Source organism: Lichenostomus cassidix, chromosome 2 (genome assembly GCF_008360975.1).
Source record: "Lichenostomus cassidix isolate B80296 chromosome 2, HeHo_3.0, whole genome shotgun sequence".
NCBI lineage: Eukaryota > Metazoa > Chordata > Aves > Passeriformes > Meliphagidae > Lichenostomus > Lichenostomus cassidix.
In genome coordinates, this window is record NC_139482.1 from 9323758 (window position 1) to 9344898 (window position 21141).

The 21141-nt window shown below is 37.1% G+C and overlaps 1 protein-coding gene across 2 annotated transcripts in view; it reads left to right on the forward strand.

Annotated features, from left to right (window-relative positions):
- DYNC2I1 (dynein 2 intermediate chain 1) overlaps positions 1 to 9800 on the forward strand; it is a 29356-nt gene extending 19556 nt beyond the window's left edge. For both annotated transcript variants that reach the window (XM_085050290.1, XM_085050289.1), the window contains exons 14-24: positions 54 to 180; positions 1080 to 1252; positions 1807 to 1969; positions 3295 to 3408; positions 4461 to 4522; positions 5533 to 5584; positions 6795 to 6855; positions 7111 to 7207; positions 7464 to 7595; positions 7896 to 8119; positions 8676 to 9800. In XM_085050290.1, the coding sequence (XP_084906416.1) occupies positions 54 to 180; positions 1080 to 1252; positions 1807 to 1969; positions 3295 to 3408; positions 4461 to 4522; positions 5533 to 5584; positions 6795 to 6855; positions 7111 to 7207; positions 7464 to 7595; positions 7896 to 8119; positions 8676 to 8847 (1377 nt within the window). In that variant the 3' untranslated portion in view covers positions 8848 to 9800. The remainder of the gene's footprint in view (positions 1 to 53; positions 181 to 1079; positions 1253 to 1806; positions 1970 to 3294; positions 3409 to 4460; positions 4523 to 5532; positions 5585 to 6794; positions 6856 to 7110; positions 7208 to 7463; positions 7596 to 7895; positions 8120 to 8675) is intronic.
- Positions 9801 to 21141: the final 11341 nt, after the last annotated feature.

Here is a 21141-nt window from a genome sequence, read left to right on the forward strand (position 1 = left end):
GCTGAAAGATAAGATGACCCTTTTATTTCTATAAATGTAATTATGTTTGAAAGGTGATTGCTGTTTTGCTAGAGGAAGATCAAGTTGCAACACAACCCAGGAAACTAAGATCTCGACAAACCAGTCTGTCTATTAGTGATAGCTGTTTCCAGTTAAATACTAACCAGCCATTCCTCCATGGTAAGGGAACTTTATTCTACACCTTTTAGTGTACAGAGTGAACTCTTCTTTCTTATGCAAAGTATCATGTTCTTTGTCATGACTGTGCAAACAGCACATATCAGGATACACAGATGATGTAAACCCCTCCTTTCCTTTAATTGCACTAATTTTGCTGGAACTCTGTGCAGATTGGTTTCACATAGGGCACATCAGAGCATCTTACAAGAAATATATTCCATCTATTCCTTACAGAAATATAGCCAACAATTAACATGATGTGTGCAATTTCTTGTCCCTGTTGTTGAAGGGCCATCCCAAGAGGTGTAATTTTGTTTGGGCTCTTTATGCTGACAGCAGGGCCAAAGTTACAAATAAAGGCAGGTTATTGAACAGGGACACTGTAGCCTGATATATTTGAAAAGCAATTATATCTTCTCCATATAAAGAGTAGCTGTTAAGATGAAAAATGAAAAATAGAGCATCTGTAATTACGTTAGGAAGGCCTTTTATAACACAGAACCCTACGTCATCTGAACACGAACACATGAGATGAAACAAAAAAAGCCTGGCCTGTGCTGTTTCCTGTTAGAGACTCAGTTTAATTTTCACTACATATACTGACATCAGATCAGATTGACTTGCTTATGCCCAGAATAATTATTCTATTATTATTCTATAATTTCCTGGCTCTCTTCCTTTTTGCTTTCTACCTCCAATATTTGGGTTCCTTCTCTAGTCCCTCCTTTTTTATTCTATGGCTTCAAAAGCAACACAGTGTTAAGAGAAATATTCTTCGTAATTGCATCTTAGTTTATTTGTTTGTTGCTATGGCAGCTAAATATGCTTTTTCATCTGCAACGAGTTTGCTTTTTCATTTATTGTTTTTCTTTCTTGACTTTTTTTTTTAAATGGTTTAGACCGAAAAATATCCTGCCTATATGTCTCTCAAGTTCAGAGGCAGAAACTACTTTCTGTTCATGGATTACCTGAAAAGGCAGGTGTTGGTTTGCTGAGCAGAAAGAGCCTCATATGTGTTTGGAACATCTGGCAGCCCTCCAGTCCTCAGAAAGTTTTAATATGTGATTCAGAGGTATGTTTTAATAACATTGTATATTTGCCCATCAATTACAAGACTTTAAATAAAGATTTTATTTTTACTTGGAGTCTTTTTTTGTCTTGCTGCAAAATATGCCATTTTCCACCTTTTGGGAAACACATTTGAGCCTAGTGAGCAAAGCACTGTTCTTGATCTGTTTTGTGCTCCAGAACTAGATTGTAGTGATGGCCATGGTGTTCTGTTGGTTGTATTGATTGTTTAGTTTTGACTCTATTTAATTTTTGAAGAGTGAATGGAAGTAAAACATCTGGTTCAGATGTTGTCAGGACTTTACTCATCATTCTCATACAGCTGAGTCACCCCCTTCAGCTTTGTGGCAGTAGATGCAGATTACACAATTATTTTGAAAAGGGAAGGCCGACTGAAAGTCTTGTATCCTGCTTCCCTTTTAAAATAGATTGCCCTTCTGCCATAAATACATATAATCTGTATTTTCTGGGTTTACATGCTCACCAACATATCTGAGGCTCATCAAATCATTGACCTTTATCATAATATCAACCCTGCATGTTTTTACTGTTTAACAGGTGATATGTTGCTGCTTTAGTCCCAGTAAAACAACATTAGTTTTTGCTGGAACAATAGATGGTTCATTGTTGCTGTGGGATCTTCGAGAAGACCCAAGAATGCACCCTCATATGATGATCAGTGAAACTGAGTGGACATTTAGAGTTCCAACATTTTCCACAGGTGAGCATCTGTGCATCCTGGTTAGTCATTTTGTGCACAGTGAAATTGTCACCTAAGTCTTGATGTTTCTGTGAGGTTCATGTAAGATAACCTAGAGTGAAAAGTAACATATAGAAATAATTTTGTAAATTATTTTGTTGTTTCAGAACAAGTCCTTCTTTATGTATTTTTCCCTTTTTGTGTGTGTGTGTGTGCAGATGTTACTATTTCACAGGGTCATGTAGTGATAGGACAAGGGGGACTGACCATAATCTGAAGGAGACTAGGTTTAGGTTTGTTTATTAGGAAGACATTTTTTCCTGTGAGGGTGGTGAGGCCCTGGCACAGGCTGCCCAGAGAAGCTGTGGATGCCCCATCCCTGGAAGTGTTCAAGACCACGCTGAAAAACCTGGTCCAGTGGAAGGTGTCCCTGCTCATGGCAGGGGTTTGGAATGAGATAATCTTCAAGATTTCTTACAATCCAGACCATTCTATGATTTCCTGGTTTAGCTTAAGCTGTGGCACTATTATTTTTCTAAATCAACCCACTACATACATTCACAAAATCCTCTTCACAAGTGTTTCTGATTGGAGCAGCCATGTAAAAGTAAACAGTAGTTGGTTGTTGATAGACTTTTAATTTTTTTAGTAAGTCAAAGATGCCTGGTGTATGTTGCACACTGGTAGTTAAATGTATGTGTACAGTTTCATGTAGTTGCTTATGTAAGCTGGCAGGTTTAATGCTGGATACTTAGGAAGCTTTAATGCCTTCAGCCTTAAATGAGATTAAGTTCAGTGCACAGGGCAAGTCCAGAAATCATGAGTGTCTGACAAAGAACACACATTGAAATTACTCTAAACACACATTTGCCTTAAAATGTTATAGAACGGTAAATACATTTTCTTGTGGTGAATTCTTTGTCTCAGGATTTTTCAATATACTTTCTACTAAGAGTAGTTTTTCTTCAATTTTGTTGTCTTTTAAAGTAAGGAGTGATTTATTTCTACCCCTGTTGTTTATGAAGCTTGAAGTAATCATAATTCTTTCCATGCTAACCCTGAACTGGCAGATTTAATGAAATGTCTGGTACAGTGGTATAAATAGTATAGAAGCCATTTGGAAAGTGAAAAGTGAATAGAAATATTGAAACATTGATTTATCTAGTAGTATTTTGTTAATTTAGGGAACAGTTTGCAGTATTGTATTTGAGACTTTTGCAAAGTTCATTATTTGCCATTCTTTCCTTGTAATCATCTTTCTCCCATAAAATGAAAAGTGATTGAGGTTTTGTTGGTTTTTTTTTGTTGAAAGTAGTATGTTTAATTTTGTTTACCCTTATTTACAGATGGAATTCTAAACTCAGTAAACCACACCTCTCCTATCCTGGCAGTGGAACCAATCTCAGCTTCTCTGGACAGTGACCGCAGTTATGGGCTCTTAGGCCTCTCTCACCAGGAGGGTATGTAAGCTGCTCTTCAAAGCATCAATACATCTGAGTCTTTCTTTAGGTATCTAGGGAAATAAATACAGCAAAAATCCAGTTTATAATCCTACTCTGCCTCTTTTGTAGTATCAATTGCGTGCAACATTCAAGTTTGTTTTCTACTCTCATTTTTATTTAATGTTCATTCAGTGTAGCTTCACATCAGATGTGGGTATGTGCTTGTTATAATGTCTGTTTTCCAGAAAATATTTCATGATAAAACAAGTTATTGCTCAAAAACTGACTTTGGAAGACTCTTAGTGCTTCTCTAATGTCCAAAAAAATTCCTGTCTGAGTCAGTGGAGCAACTTGCTTATATCTGAAAGCACTTAAAATGTGTGGCTGTAATTGGTGGTTTTTCCTGTGCCTTTTGCCTGGTTTTTTTTTACGAGCAACCTTTGCAAAGAAACTCTAATCCTCACATCATCAAATTCTCAGACAGTGTGCTAGAGAAGACATTATCACTTCCATTGCAGATTTGTACTTTGAAATCCGTAGTGGTTCAGAGAAATGTGCTGCATATTGCAGGTTTTACAAGATTTCATCTGTTTCACTTTATGTTCCCTTCCAAAGTCCATGCAGAGCCCAGATATTTTAAAAAAGATGCAGACAGAGATCATCTGCCTTTCTGGTAGGACAAACTGCACATACTGGAATAGGCAGACATATAGAACAGACTATTTGAATTGGAAGGGACCTACAAGGATCAGCCAGACCAATTCAGGGCTTACCAAGATAAAACTTGATTTTAAGAGCATTGTCTAAATGCCTCCTAAATACTGACAGGCCTGAGGCATTGACCACCTCTCTGGGAAGCCTGCTCCAATATTTGACCACCCTGGCAGTAAAGAAAGTTTCATGCCTTCTTTTTCCTTCGGTAGAATTAGGGCGCTTTCCCTTTTTATGCAGATGAAAGGATTGTGGAAGTTTCAGAGGATGTATTAATGTAGGAAGTGTTTCAAATCTTTTGACATTGTTCTGGAGGAAGGTCAGTGTATGAATGTAAATTGTTGCCATTCCTTCCATAGAAATGTCAGGCCCTCCATTTCAGATAGCTTCAATGGATGAAAATGGAATCCTCAATATGTGGGTGAGTAATATGTGCATGAAAAGAGAGAGTATAATGTGTTGGAATGATAAAATACTTCAAATAAGAACCCAAATTCTGAATTTCTTATGAGAACTGCCTCCCTGAAAAGTACAGCAACACTAACCGTTCTGTCATAATTCTTAAAATTTTTGAGTTGACTTCCTAATGTTATCTTTAGGCAAAAGTATTAACAGGTACATGAATTCATGAAAAAAGGCAATTAATAGTTTTGGTTCATAAAAATATGTTCACATATTTCTCTTAATTGATTCATAGTCCCCAGTCCTCTTTCACTCACATACTTTATTTTAGAATCACTATAGTGTCACAGACTGTACTAAATAGGGGAGAAATTAAATTCATAATTTATATAAAACAAATATTCAAGAGATAAGAAGTGAAAACCAGAGGATATGATTTCCTTGTCTAAAATATGATGGTGAGGAAAGCACCAGGTCTGCTGCTCTTAGTTACTGTCCCAACAACTCTTCTATCACATGTTTTCAGTGATTTTTTTCCTGATGCAGCTTTGGCCCAGCTGCTGAACCTGTGAATAATAAGGGATAAAGGTATTTCACCTCTGTGTCAGTAATCAAGTTCCTTAAAGCCTTAACTTTAGTAACTTTAATAACTTAAGTAGCCACAGATGATCTACCCTTTCTATTTCATGTATAGTGGAAAGCACAGGAAATATGTCACTATTCCTTATTTTGGGAGTTTGTGGTTTTTTGGGTGACTGACCAAACCAACATGGTGTTAACTAGCAATTAAGTATAGAATGCAGCTTTCCATACCCTGCTTTCCATCAGGGAACATCCAGAGGCATGTGAAGCTATTTTTAGAATTGGAGACATTGACAGAGAGTAGAGACTCTACCTGTAATCATTGTAATGTTAGACCTGCCTCTCCAAACAGTCCTTTAGAGCTAGTACTTACTATTACAATTTTTAAAAAACTTTGAAGTGTGGTGAATAACTATTGCTTATTAATGTTAAATATTGACTTTCCAGGTAGTTGTTGAATTACAAAAAGTGGATTTAGCTGGTTCACAAACTGACTTAGGTGAGTACTGTATGTTAGAGGTAGAATAAAATGCTCCAGTTTTGAGCCTATGAAGTTAAAAGAGAGAGGAAGAGTCAGTGATGCAAAGAAGTAGTTTAGAAGAAAACAAAATTACTGTGAAAAGATTTATTCTGATTAGTTCATATCTGCTGTTTGGGGTTATTGGTTAGGTGTAATGAGAATCATTTTCACTGCGATGTGAATCTCATCTGCTAATACTGTATTGGTAATTGCCACTAGACAGCCACATTTCTTAAAATGTCAAAGTAGTTTTCTGTGTTGTCAACAGCTTTTTTTCCAAAGAATATGAGATTCTATGTCTTTGGTCCTCCTGTTCTTTAGTTTTGGCCAAACCTGCTATAATGCTTTATTGTTGACTGTGTCACCATTTTGACAATTGTCCTGAAAGCCCTTTTTTAGGTGAGGTACTTAATTTTAGAAAAAGAGTTTTCTATGAAAAAACTGAAGAACTAAGTCCATTCAACCGTTTTTGAGTTATGTAAATGAAGAAAATTACATTCTTTATTCTTTAAACAAATTTACACTTACCTGCTTTCCTAATGGGAAAAGGCTGTGACTAAAATCCTTGTACATTTGAAAATACATAAATGAGCAATGAAGTAATGCTAGCAAACTGGAATTTTTGATCAGTTTTCTATAAGCTCATGTGCAATGTCAGGCTATATTAAGCTGCTAAAGCTGGGTATTATGTCTGTGGAGAAGTACATTTTAAAGCTGTGGTCATGTGCTGACACAGTTTTACTGCAACCAGCATTCATTTCTTTCCTCTTCAAAAAATTCTTGTCTTTGAAGGATTTGAATTATTTGTGTTGTTCTCTACTAATAGTTTACATAGACCAACTTTATGGATGCATTATTACAGTATCTCATTACTGTAATTTATTGTCAAAGATCCAAGTGACATAAATGTGCACTTTAACCATTGCTAGAATTGGGTCTTACAGAGTGCTGAAAAAGAAACATGTAATCATGTTTCTAATTCTGCCAAAAATTGTAACTCTTCTGATTTGAATTCTGAAGCAAATAGTTCTAAATGATGTAAGATTCTTACATATCAAAAGCCTTATCTGAAGTAAATTTAATTATGAAATATCCTTTTACTTAGTACCTTAGAACTTAATTTAATGACTGCACTTTTTTAATGTGAGGGGTTTAAATCAGTTTAAATAATAATTTTATATAATTTTAGGTTTAGTTCCTGGAGGGAAGGTGAAGTTAGTACACAGCTCTACTATGGAATTGAATAACAGGTAAGAAAACTGGGGCATTTCAATTTTACATATGTATCTCACAAGGCTAATTTTTCCTATACTTTACTAATTTGCTGTTACATAAGATATATTTAACATTATTTTCATTAGCTGTTTGTGGGGTTTTTTTGAACACACATTTCTTCCTAGAGTTAGTCATAGACATTTTAGACCAAGATTTTCTGTATGTATTTGCACAGCTTTGGAGACCACTTCCTGTATTAATGTCATCCTTTGCCTTTACCATTTTCCCAGCCTTTTCCCAAAGGATATTAGCCAGAGAATGCCGCAGACACTGACAATTAAGTTTCTGTCTTCTAATCCAAATCACTTCATTGTTGGAACAAACATTGTGAGTAGCATGCTGGAATTCATCTCCTTGTTATATTTTTGTTTTGGAAGCTGTCTAATTTAGTTGGAATTTTACCAGTAGACTGTATATAAAATTTTTAATTTGAGCCTATAATTAAAATCTGTTAGCTATTAAAATGTGTTAGCTAGTAAGGATCTTTTAATGTAGCAACTCTGTGAATTATTTAACTTTTTCTTGTAATACCAATAATGCAACTTTTGTTTTGTTTAATTAATTTTCTTTCTATTGTTCATAGGGTCTGGTAGGCCATGGTACAAGACATGACTTTAAAGTTGTTCCAAAGCTTTTCAGGCCCCAGGAGAGCAGACTGAGATCAATAAGCATTACTGCAATTGATTTCTTCCCTTTTGGAAAGCCACTGTTTTTGGTAGGAAAATGTTTTAATAGAAGTTTAATTTTTTAATTACTTGCTGAGGGAGTATTTCTAATTTGATGTGTTTAAACTAGATGTGAAAGCTGATTTACCTCACTAATTCCAATCTGCCATGAAGGGTGACCAAAAAAATCATAGAATCATTTAGGTTGGAAAAAATCCACAACATCATCAAGTCCAACCATTAACCCACCACTGCCAAGTCCACCAGTAAGCCATGTACCTAAACACTACTTTTTGTCTTGCTTAGTTTGGATTTGTTTCAGCAGGTATTTTCTTTTGACTATGATCCAGGTTGGCTGTTCAGATGGAAGTATTCGATTGCACCAGATGACATCAGAGTATCCCCTCATGCAGTGGAATGGCAGCACAAATGGCCAGCCTATTGTTGCCCTGCAGTGGGCTTTGACCAGACCTGCTGTGTTCTTTGCCCTGGATGCATCATCCAATATTTACATTTGGGATCTTTTGGAAAATGATTTGTTGCCTGTGGCAAAGCAGGCTATCCCATCAGAGAAGTAAGTGCTCTCTTTTTAACAAAATGTTAATATTGTTGCATGGGGTTTTTTGCTTGACTTTAAATGGTCATTAAAAGTTGATTTTCCAACTCTATTTTGTGAACTACCATAGGTATGGAAACAAAATACAGTGAGCTAAATTTTGACTGTCTTCCCTAGGCTGAAGTTAGCCTTGGTGAATATCCCTCTAAAAAGTTTTCCTTGTATCCTTGTAAATTCTAGCAACACAGTGCTAGTTTTTGGAGAAAAAACTACAAATTTAAAATTTGTTATACTGTACTGGACAAGGCCATAAAACATTGCTTGTTCTTACAAGCTTGAAATAATTTTCAACCATGGTTGGAAATTGCTGATGAAATGCATAGGGGAAGGATTGCATGTTATATTTACATTAAATGGTTGCAACTGGTGAAAAGCTAAAGAATATGGTGGGATTTGAGCAGAAAAGAAGAGTCATTTAGTTGACTGTAAGTAACCTGGTATGAAATGTTTGAAAGCACCAATTTCTATTAATTTTGCCTCAATTAAAGAACACTCCCCTGTTGTTTGATTTCAGGGTTGTAACAATGACTCTGCTGGGAGAGACAGAAAAAGCAAATGGATTGTTAGGCATCGTGTTGGCCAAGGAATCTGGACAGTTAGACATCCAGTATGTAAAGAAGAGGTGGGCATTACCTCAGCTTGAGGAATCTGACAAACTGCATTCTATTTTATTGCAGTCTTTTTAGAAACAGGGTTGTACAATTTATTGCAAAGTGTGTAGTTTATTTTTTACTTCAATTAAAAGATTTGTAATGTAATTTTGTACTTGTATATAGCTTGTATATATTTTAAAGGCTATCATTACAATATTTCAATTGAAACAATATATTTTATAATATAAATTACAGAATCAAATTTACCATTATTGTTCTCAAAAATATGTTGAACTGTGTTTTATTATTGAAAATACTCTAGATGTACATGTATTTTTAAAAATAGCAAAAATGTATTTCTATAAATTGCACTGCTGTTTCTCATTATTCCACTCTGAAGGAAATCACAGCAATCCTTTGGCAAACAAAATTATGTCTCTGTATTATCTGAATGTGAGATTTCCACCTCTGGGCCTCTTAACCATTAATGCTTGGTAAAACTTTCTCTGAAGATATTATGCAAACACCTCAAAATATGAATTAACATCACACATATCTCTCTTCTGATTTTGACCCAGAAAATTTGTAAAAGGAATACCTGACTAACTCAAGTTCTGAGATGTACACTCCTTGTTTGGATTGAACTATGTGAACAATATGCCTGGGAGATTTACTGAAATTCTAAATTGTTTGGGATTTCTGATGTAAAACAGAAAATACCAACCTGTTTAGTTCTGCAAATAATTTCCAATGCCCTTGTAGCGAGGAAGAGGATGGCTGTCTATAATATGATACTAATTTTTGTACACTCTTGGTAAGGTTTGGGCCAAGATGAAGCACTGAGAATGTCTTTTATAACCAAATAAAACCTGGCTTAAAGGACATGAGGAAGACCTTGATTAAACAAGCTCAGATTTGGTGAAAAAATGACAATTGGAAGACATCGTATTCAGTATTTACAGAACAGATATATTTAAGATATGTACCTTCTCTTTCTAAAATAGCTTGAAATATTTATAAATTTAAATTAATGGATTGCAAACGTTTTTCTGTGTAAATAGTTATTTAAATTGAGAAAACTCAAAGTGGCCACATGATGGTGCCAAGTCACAGCAGTAAAAAATGAGTGCATTACAAAAATGACATCCACCACTTCAGCAGTGAGTCTGTTACTGTCCATTGCACAAATCCAGAGAGCCCAAAAAACTGTTGGAGAAATTATTATTTCAGAGACCATTTTTGCAGTCCTAGTTTCTTGGTTAGCCATGGACTTTTTTTTTAATGTCTTTAAACACAGGTGACCCTTCTCATCTTCATTGTTGGCAATAATATACACTACAAGTTAAATTAGAATAGCTTTAGTAATGTAGATAAAGAAGAAAGGGAAGGTACTTTCTCCAGTAAGGTAGCAGAACATTTCTATTGACACCCACAGTGAACAAACAATGCCAAATCTCTCACTCCTTCCATCCCAAAGTGAGAGACACACATTCCACACACTCCACCCCTCCTTCCCCCCAATTTAAGATCAAAATTAAGTTTTGAAATTACAGTAGTCTTCTGAAAGAAATCTATTATAATTTCATCACTTTCAGGACTTCCCATCCTGAATTTTCTCTACTGTACCCAATTCTCTACATGGAGACTGCAAGCAAAGGGTTGGGGATTTTTCTGCCTTGTGCTGTGTGCAGCTGTGGTGAGGTTTTTTTAATATGCACCAAGGAAAAAGTGTCAGCCTTCACACAGAAGTACCTGTCACTGCTTTTGAGCAGCTGTTGTTAGGTATGCTTGAATTCAAACATCCAATTATTTTATTATTTTATGCTTGTACTGCCTGGAGAGTCAGTTCCTGCACTGGGCCTGTGCTTCTTGCCTAAAGGATTTTTCTCTCTTGAGCTGGCAACTAATGTAAGATCATAAGTAATAATAAAAGTATCCTGGGCTGACATTTGCTGTTAGGAGAATGTGAGGAAAAAAATGTGTGGAAGTTGCTCCTTTTTTTGCATGTTCTCTCAATGGTTAAATGCAGGTTATTAGAGTGCAGCCCATGTAGTCTTAGCAGTTGGACATTTTGATATAACCATTTTGGAGCATATCTCAGAAGAGTGGAGACTATTGGCAGGCCACAATACAAGGAAAGAATTCCATACATAAAAGGATTTAAGAAATTGTTTCAAATTAAACATTTCATTTTCCATCAGCTACTTCTAATGATTGTCAAGTTATATAAGGTGTTGGATTTTATCAAGAAGAAGGCAACATGATTAATTAGAAATGAGACTCTGAAATACAATATGAAAGAAAAAAGTTCACTGTATTTTCATATCCCTATAATTTTTACTGGTACCTCTGGTATTGTTCACATGTGAACACGTTCTCTTGAATGATTTTATGTGGGATATAAACATTGCCATCATTAAACATTTCAGCCAGACCCAATAAACATATTTTTTCCCACCTGTGGGCAATTTTATAATACATATTCATAACAGTATAAACTGTAGTTGAAATTAACTGATCCACATAATAGAGACAATTCAAATGATGTAAAAGTTGACCTATATTAAAAACTTTTATAAAGTGTGATCTTTGCTCTTAAACCAACAAATCCTGGCAGCAATGCTGATAAATTTTAAATATGCAAAAGACCAGAAAGTTTTGAAAAACTTCTGCTTTTATTTTCCACTTTATGAATGTGCTTCAAAAGTCTTTTCTGTTTAGACCATAAATATTAATATTACACTGTTTTCATTCAATTTTGTCATCTCACAGATGGGAAAATCAAGTTTTCAGTAGCTGAATTTAGAAAATGAATTTCATAGCTGTCATTTAGTTAAATCATATTGAAGGATACAGGTGCTTTGTAGCCTCCATAGGAAGGGAATGTTCTGCAAACTGGAATATTTTTACCAGAACACATTTAAATCATAAAAATAGAAGCTTTTTCCTGAGGAGTTGGAAAGTCCATCTAGGTTTGTTCTAGGTGTAGAAATTGGCTGGACTAAAGCAAATACTGAAGAGTCAATAAATTGCAGAGACTGTTGGAATAGGCCTGTGTAGAATTCACTCAGGATGGAACCAGAGTGTGGACATCAGTCATGAAATGCAAACCAGGAAAAGTTGTGAACATACCAGAACAGGGAAATGGCTAATGAGCCATATTTTCATTATTAGCTTATATTATATTCTATTTACAGACAATTGCTTGTTTGTTTGTGTTTCTGAGCCTCCTCAGCTGTGAGGAGGGAGGCAGACAAGAGTCAGATTGTTTGATAGCATTGATGGGCTTGATTCTGAGCACAAGAAAATCTCCTTTTTTCTTCATATTGGTTGTGGACATGGTGTCAAATACAGACTCAAGTAAAAGCGCTAACATTTGCACATGGTTAGAAAAATCTGTATTTTTCATGGATGTAGCTTAAACTTTTTGACATTGTGCCATTAAACTGATGGAATTTCAGCTCCAAATAATTAATATCCTATTATAAATTAAAACAGCCTAAGGGCTCTGTTTCCCAGTGTTACACTGGTGCAACCCAATTGAAAATTGCAATGATACCCTATTAAAAGCAGGAGTAAAGTAATAGAGTAATAGCCTATCCTACCCATGGACATTTAAAACATGATTATTTTTCACCTTTAGTTGAACCCTTGCTTCCATTGGATTCATTAAATTTTGTAATATATTTGCTGCCCTTTTCTCCCAGATGTCAAGTGGATTTTGCTTTTAGGAGTCTGAAATATAACAGCTCCACTGGAAACTAATCCCATGCACAGGTCAGACAATCTGTTGCTGCTGAATGGGTTCACTACCATAAATAAAAAGCAGGTAGACTATATTATTAGTCTTTTTAGTCAGGCCTTGCAGTGCTACAGTGTTCTTAGAAGTCTTGGCCAAAAGCTCTGCTTCACCAGCTTATAATTCCACTGCTATTCCTCTTTTATATTGTCTGTCTTGTGACCAGGCAAAAGCATTCAACTCATCTACCCCACAGTTGTTGCACATCAGGGATTTCATAACTTGCCTCTAACTCCAACTGCAATGTTTTTTTCTCTGTTACAGAATAAAAGAGGCATAACATAGCAATTCGTTAGGCACATATTTTAAAAGCCACATTTTTAATCCACTTGGTGCATTTTGGGAGAAAAAAGATGAGAGAGCTGGGTAAAAGAGAGTCATTTAGGGACACAGAGAAATTCTTCCAGAGGCTTAGAGAACAATCTGTAAGTCCAAAATCAGACATTTGGTATAATTTTTAAATAGCAGAGTCAAACAAACCCTTACAGTGAGTTACATAAAGATGTGAATTACCATGGCTGCACTCAGAACTCCAAATTTCCAATGCTATATCTTAAGGGCAAAGAATTAAGAGAAAAATGTAATAAACTTTCCTCATCTAGAATAATTTTTGTCAATTATTTGGGAGTAAAGTTCTATTGCACTGTTGCAATTGGTGACCAAGAAAAGTCTTTGTCTCACAGAGCTTATATGAGGTAGGTGGAAAAGATTTATTTTTTTTTATTACTCCATTTATTTGCAATGGTAATAGGATACTCTTAATGCCCATGCAGTTGAGCCAAAGGACAGGCTGATTAATACCAGAAAAGTAGGATAAAGAAAAAAAATGGATGTCAAACTGCCCTTCTAACATTCACTTAGAAAATTAATGATTACTTAGGTTACTTTAGATATTCAGCTATTTTTCACATTATGAGATAATGTCAAGAGGCCTCAATTAAAGATTAATTCACCCAAAAGGAAGAAATTCACATTGAGTAGAAGGAAATTCCTTCATTGGTGCTCTGGAACACAGGATATAGGTTAGACACTATATTGCTGTAGATGCCCTAAATTCCCTTGGGCTTTTGGTTTACTTGCTCAATACTTAGCATTTTGGCAGTTCTGCAAGGTCAATGCATTAAGCAAATACATTGCTAATTATGTGGGCGTTGCATGAGATCCAATTGAAAACTACTTCCACAATCTTCAAAGACATTCAGTATAGTTTGCATTTCTTTAAGCTCCAATTTGCATTCTTTTCATATTTCACAAAGATAAGGATTTCACAATATACTGCATTTCTTCATATCATGGCATCCATGTCTTTAAAACAAAAAAACCTTCAGTTCTTTAGTGTCCTTGCTGATCCCTGAAGTTTATGATCTTTCTGAAAAATCAATCCATACATGAAAATAGCTATATTCAGACAACAGGTTGATCTTACCCCACCCACATGGACCAACAGCAAATGCTGAAGGAAAAATGGAGAGTAACAGGGGAAGCACGAGGAAAGATGCAATGGCACTTTTCTTCCAAGTATGGTAAATCTTCCAAGTTTCTGGCAATCTGGAAGCCAATTCCTTGGTGGTAGAGGAATTTTCTGACTCAGATGGTAGCAGATCACAGTGCTTAAGAGAAAGGGAGGAATTTTTTACCCAATGATTCATCCAATGCTTAGAAAAATGATTTTAATTTTGTCCCCAGAATATTATGTGGCAATAAATTCCACCAAATAGTTAGACTGTGTAAATAAATACTTCTGTTTCAAGCTTGCTGGCTGATCAGTTCACTGACTACGTCCTACATCTTGTGTTATCTGAAAAGGAAAATTTTAACCAGGAAATAAGTAGAAAACCATTTTTTCCCCTAATATTTCTATTTATCACTGCTCATAGAGAAACTTTTCCAAATGTTCACCTCTCTATTGAACACTTTCAACATGGAATATGGAATATATCAATCAATGGAAGTTTTAAATATAAATGCCAGTTGAAAAATATAAACATACATATATTTCTCTGTCTCTAGAACTTTGACATCTCTGCCCAACCAGACTCAGCACAGGAGAAATCCAAATATGATTAAAAAACCATGTCTTGCTGCTGAATGATTTGTAATATCAGGTTGAGAGATCAAACAAGTCCCATTTACTTGAAACACTTTGAATCCTTTATCATCCTGTGGTGCATGATCACACCATCATTTGCATTTATTAAAGGAGAAAAAAACCAACCCACACTCCAAGTGCCTAGAAATTGGCTTTCAGAGCAACAAGTGTATGAGTTGAGATGTAGTAGAAGAACTCAGAAGAAGTGGACCCCAAGCCCTGGTTAGCAGGACATTTAGAAATACTGGATTATAAAAAAAAATGCACCAGACAACTGGAAGTACCCACCAGTCTTAAAGCTGAATTGGTTTTATGTCTTGTTTATCAGTGTCTCTTTGTTGTCACTATGCAATGAGAGATCTGATTTATCATCCAGCCCAGATGAACCTTTGTTGGTGTGCTAATGGTGACCCTAAAGGAGAAGTCCACAAATCACAAACCCCACTATCACACTGTGGAACAATCCCCAAGGGATCTGTGTGCCCCAGCAAGTGTCTAGGGTGTCCTTAGGCCAAGAAGGTTTGAGAAGGAGTCTCCTTATGGATATCCAGCAGTGCTACTTCTGCCCTGAGCTCCAAGTAACCTTCAGCAGTTTTATTTTCCTTTTCAGTGCCAGGGTTTTACTCTGTGCTTCTAGGGCAGGTGCAATACTCACTCAGGATATACAGAAAAGGCTTGCTGCTCCTTGAACACAAAGTCTCCTGTGCTTTCCCACAACTTCATCCCTTTCCACTTAGGTACATGCAAACTATCAAAGTAGCTTTTGGGTACAGAAGTCCATGTTTGGTAAGTTGTTTTTAGTTATTCTATCTTTTGAAAGTCATCCAGAATCTAATCTGCTATACTAGCAATATAAAATATGCTGGGAGAAGAGTTCAAGCATTGCATTTCTGCTCAGCTTTTATTTCAGAGCTTCATAATTTCTGCTGAAGGTTTGGGGGTTTTATAACACCATTATTTATTTGTGCCTATTAAAAAATTCCAAAGTATCTGTAATTCCTTTAGATGCTGTCTCTGCTCTCTTTCAAAATTAAGGCCTTTCTAAGAGATTTGCTCTTGCTCATACCCAGCCTAAGGTCATTCATGTTCTATCAGAAAAGCATTCATGTATTGTATTTAAAGCACTTTCATATTTTGGTTACAAAAGTTGTTACCCATTATTTTGCCAGCCTGTCACATCCATTGCATTCAGGTCATAGCACTACCCAACCAATCATGTTAGTTGTTGGTTGTGGCAAAATCCATCAGAAATTTTGATGCCTGACATGAAGAAGACTATGGCTCATAAGACTCTGCTTCTCTGAAAGAATTATCAGCTGCTGAAATCACTTCAAAGTAATTTTCTGTTCCAAATTAGAGAGCATCTTTGCAGCTTAATCAAGTAATTTAATTTACAGCTGCAGATATTATTTATGGCTTATCATTCATACATTATAAGCAGTTTGCTTCCAACTACATTTGTAATGTTGATAGGTACATTAACATACATAATTTAAATCAATACATTTTAAAAACTAGAACATCCCTAATGGACTACTTAACAATCACTGTGACGCCTTCAAAATGTTGTCCAAAGCACAGGGATTGTCTCACAGGCTGTTTGCATTAGAGCACATCTATCAGTTTGCAATAGCAGCAATAGCCTTGCTTAACATTTTGCTAAAAATGCCTTCTAACATAGAAAAGATCATCAACAGAAGGAAGGAAAGAAAGGGGAAATATTTTATCCAAGTTGCTTCAAGGATAGGCAGATATATTCAAATATAAGAAATTGCTCACAGAGAGTTCTAGAGTTCAGTGAAATGTGTATTGACAGTGTATATAAACACACTGCAGTGCTGGATCTTGCATAAGGACATCATGGAATTGCTAGTCTTTGTCTTCCACCTGCCTTATAAACTTCTGACCATCCTCTAATAAAAGTCCTAATGTTTTCAACTTCTAACTGCAGTGACTGCCCAGTTGCCTTGCCAGGAGCTTCAGGAATGTCATTTACTTTATTTAATGCTTAAACACCATGGGAGCAGCTGCCTTAAAAGACTCATCCAGAACAGCACAGTCATCCCTGCTGATAGAATCCATTTTTTCTTGATGACCATCCACTTGTGAGCCTGGCAAATAATGAAGCACAGGTGTCTGAGCAGCATGACTATGCTGCTGTGAAAGTGTATACACCTGTGGAAAATAAATATAAAATACCTATAAATAAGCAGAAAATAAGCATAAAATGATACCAGTCTCCATTCCTTTAGTTCTGCATGAATGCAAGGGACAAGACAAGGTGGGAGGCACTGACAGGTCAAGACTTAGGCTGTTGGTGGCCTTGAAAAACATAAGATCTGGGAGGGGCTGGTGCTGGGCTTGGCATGATTCAGCTCTTCATCTACTTGATCAGCATATCAGGATGTGCTGGTGTTTCCTTTTCTCTCATCTGGATAGCAGTTGTCTTTGTTCACACTCATAGTTTTCCCTTGTCCACCCTCCTGCACCAGCACATTGTGTATCACCATCCCACTTGTCAGGCTGATCCCAAACCTGTCAGTTGTCTTTCCACAGCATCCTCCAACCATGCTCACAAACAGCCTGTCTAAATGATGCCAATAACCCTCTAAGATATGATCTGTCCTCTCCTTCCATACAGCTACAGTGACAAAATCTATCCTCTCACTATTTTGGATCTTGCTTATTTCAGTTCCCATTACTTTGACATCAATGAAAATAAATAGATGAATAAATTAAGTTGTCCAAAAAGATAAAAAGTGCTCCTGAGAATGTGGATGGTGCAACATTAGTGAGGTAAATCAGAATTTGCCATTCTGGTTTGCAAATGGCACATGGAAAATTTGTGGTATTTTCACCTCAATGAAAAGCTGATGCTTTCAGCTGGCTGCTGAATTCCATAACGAGTATTCAGTGTTTTTCCATACCCAACTGGAAAGATAAAACATCTATGTTTCACTATGAATCACCAGCAAATCCAGAATTTTCCAAATATTACTGCATTAAGGCCCAAAATACCTTTTTGCTTTTGCCCTGAGGCTACAGCTATTTAACTTTGAGACATCCACCCAAGCTCACAAGCCTCCATCTCTGGAGTGAGAGAGATGTCCCTCCACAGATCTGCACATTTAACTGTGCCTCATGCCTGAAACTTTATCTCTGGGCCAGCAGTGGTGGCAGCCTTTTGCATCCAGGCCACTGAGCAAAGCTTGAACATGACTTTTGTTGGAAGCTCACAGTGTATCCTGTTCATTCTCTCCTAAATTATGCCCAGCAGCACTGAGTGAGGGCTGGCATGGGCTGCTGCTCTGCCACAGGAAAGTTCCTGCTGGGATCCTTCAGCCTCAGTTGGAAATGGTAAATGATAGGTACTTCATGCAAAACCCTGGCTGTTGCCAGCTCATCTCGCAGCCTCAGGAGGTACATACATTATGGATACCACAGATATCTTCAGGATTAAGGGCTGGATCCATAACAGAGCACAGGTAAAAAAGCCCTGCCTATCACTTCCAAGTTTTTCTGCATTTGCATTATTTCCATTTATTAAAATTCTAATAAAAGATCAAAAGCATTGAATAGCTGTAAAAAAAAGTGCCACAATCCAATGGCTTATCAGTACTGCAGTTCTCCTGCAACTTTTTCCACTCAAACTGCACAGAAGAACCCACTGGTGCTACATTACCCATCCAGACATCTCAGGATGGTGGACCATGTGAGTTTTGGCTGCACTTCTGTGCTGCTTTACAGGATATGAGGTTTGGGGGCAAAGTCCTTTCTAGGAGGGGATAGAAATATGTTTTATATTAACTTGATCCCAATTCCATGGCCATCCTTTCTTGTAAATCCCTGCAGGATTTTCAGGAACAAGAGACAGTGACAGAGATTTAATTTCACATTCCTTGGTCACTTTTATTTGGGCTGAGGTGATCACTTTGGCTTTCTATCTGTAGGAAATGGGAAAATCCATAATCAAAGAGCAAATGCACAGTCTTGACCAGGAGATAGACACTTATGGGTGATAGGAGCAGTCAAAGAATACTGATGTGAACCGATGGAGACAAATATTCCAAAAAACATAAGGAATAGGTTCAGTTGAGGGGGGGGAACATGAAGCTTTTTAGGAAAATCTGAGACCTGAGAGGCATTAAATAAATTAAAATCAAAAGTGGCACATGGCTATGTGCTTGGATCCAATTCACTACTTGACATATCAAAAAAGTCAAGAAAACCTAATCATCAATCCTTCATTAAAATAATTTGTGCTTTTATGTCCTGGCTAATAAGGTTCCTGGAAAGATGAATAGTTACTTTGCAGTATGGGGAAACCTGGAGTTGTGAGAAAAGTGTACACTATGGTGTGTAAATAAATATGTCCTCGTGGATGGAGGGCAGCACCTCCCAGCTGTGTGACAGACAGTCTGTGCCCTGTGAGGGCCAGGAGAGAAGACAAGAAGGGACTTGGAGGCAGTGCAGAGGGAGCTGAGGAGCATTGCTTCCCAGGGTCAGCAGGAAGAGTTCTGCAAGGAAATGGACACATCCATTCAGTGCACAGGCCCTGGCTTACCCTGGCACTCACAGCCTGCTTTTAACTTCAGGATTGCTGAAGAATGTTTTCATCCCTTACCTGCTCTCACAGCACACCTTTCTTTAGCTCCTGAGGCCAGCACTGGTTCAGCCACCAGAGAGCACACAGGGAGAGAGCTGCATGCAGGAAAACTCCCCTTGGATGGGTGTTTTTCTCCTGCCAGCCTCTGTGGGTGAAGCAGCATGTGAGAGGGGCAATTTCATAGTCTGCCTTCCTTCATCTGCAATCCCAGACAGGCAATATTTGTGCTCCTTTCTTCTCTGATGACAGCTGCTCTTTCCTTGCACTTGCCTACTGAGTAAACTGTGATTAAGAACCTTTTATGGCCAAGAATTGTGTCACTGTCACGAATAAGTGGAATAATGTAGAGCAATTAATTGTGCTGAAACCCACACTCCGAGATGTCTGAAGTAATTAAACGTGTTGTTACGATGAAATTACCTCAAAATATTTTCAATACTAGGCAAGCTGATCTCGAGGAGGAAGGAAGCTGGCTGGCAGTACTCATTAATGTTTATTATGTGATTTTCAGATGCTGGAGAATGGAGGTGTTTGGAGGAGGTGGAGGGGCCAGCATGATGCCTGCTGGCAGAGGAGCCATTCCGAGGGCATGGGAGGATGCCAGCTCCCCGTGGAGCCTCCTGCAGTGACTTTGCTTGGACTGCTGCCACCTCTTTCTGTTCCAGCAAGAGCAGGGAGTGCAGCTCTGGAGCAGCTGCTGACAGCAGAGCCAGCAGAGCATATCTACAGTTCAATATTTAAGACAACTATCTTTCCTTTAATGACCTTGAGACTGAAAAAAAAGTGAATAAATTGGATAAATTGGATAAAAGTGATAAATTGGAGGGAGACAGGAAAAAGTATTTTGCTTGAGTATGGGTATTCTGAGATTTGCTCTCCTTTACCCACATCATCCCTGCACCAACCTTTTGTACTCACATGTCAAAAACTGAGGGGTACAGGACTTTTTGAGCATCATAACCAGAGGGGAGAGATTGTATGCCAAGGTGAACCAAATCCCAGAGTCTGGTGCCTATTATATGGGCTGTGTCTGAAGAAATCACTATAAATAGGGGAAAAAAGTGCATGCATAAGCAGTAATAACCTTAAATAAACAGTAATAGTCTAAAATATATCTTTCTGACATTTTGATAGGTTAAAAATTGCTGTTCACTTCATAATGCAGACACTGTTCCTCCAAATAACTAAATAGAGCAAACTAAGTACCATTTTTCTGCCACCTAGGATAGAACAGGAAGGGGTCAGGACTTAGGAGAAGAATTTTACCTGTCTGGAAAGTGGTATTTCAAGTCCATTTGAAATTGAAATGCCCTAGCTATTTTTATTTTATTTCATTTTATTTTATTTTATTTTATTTTATTTTTAATAATGAGCCTATCTCTTTATGACTTTATGTAAAAATAAATGTGTTCATGCAAACACTCCCAGGTGTAAGCTGGAGGACTGCCTTGTTCTGAGTCCCTGTGAGTCCCCTTAAATAATATAGCTACAGAGAAGACAACTTCTGTCATCTAATGCCATCTGCCACCAAATAACCTCTTTTTGGTAATATTTGAGTCACATAAAACAATTTTCTTGCTTTCTCTGACTTGTTCACCAGCAGATCCACGGTCAGGTGGAACAAAGCACTGCAAAGAGGACCTTTACAGCAGACAAATACTGATCCTATTAAGCCAAGCAAAGAAGGAAGGAGGTATCTTCAACATCTCTTTTAAGATAAGATAAACTGTCCCCTCACATCTCCACACTATCAAAAGTTCTCTTGCCTTCTGTCTCAGATGTGTGAGATCACTGTCTCCTCCAGAGGCCAGGTGGCATCTGTGAACATCTTGTAAGTGTGAGCAACATTTTAATAACAAATTACATTTGTTTCATTTTTCAATAACCTCATGG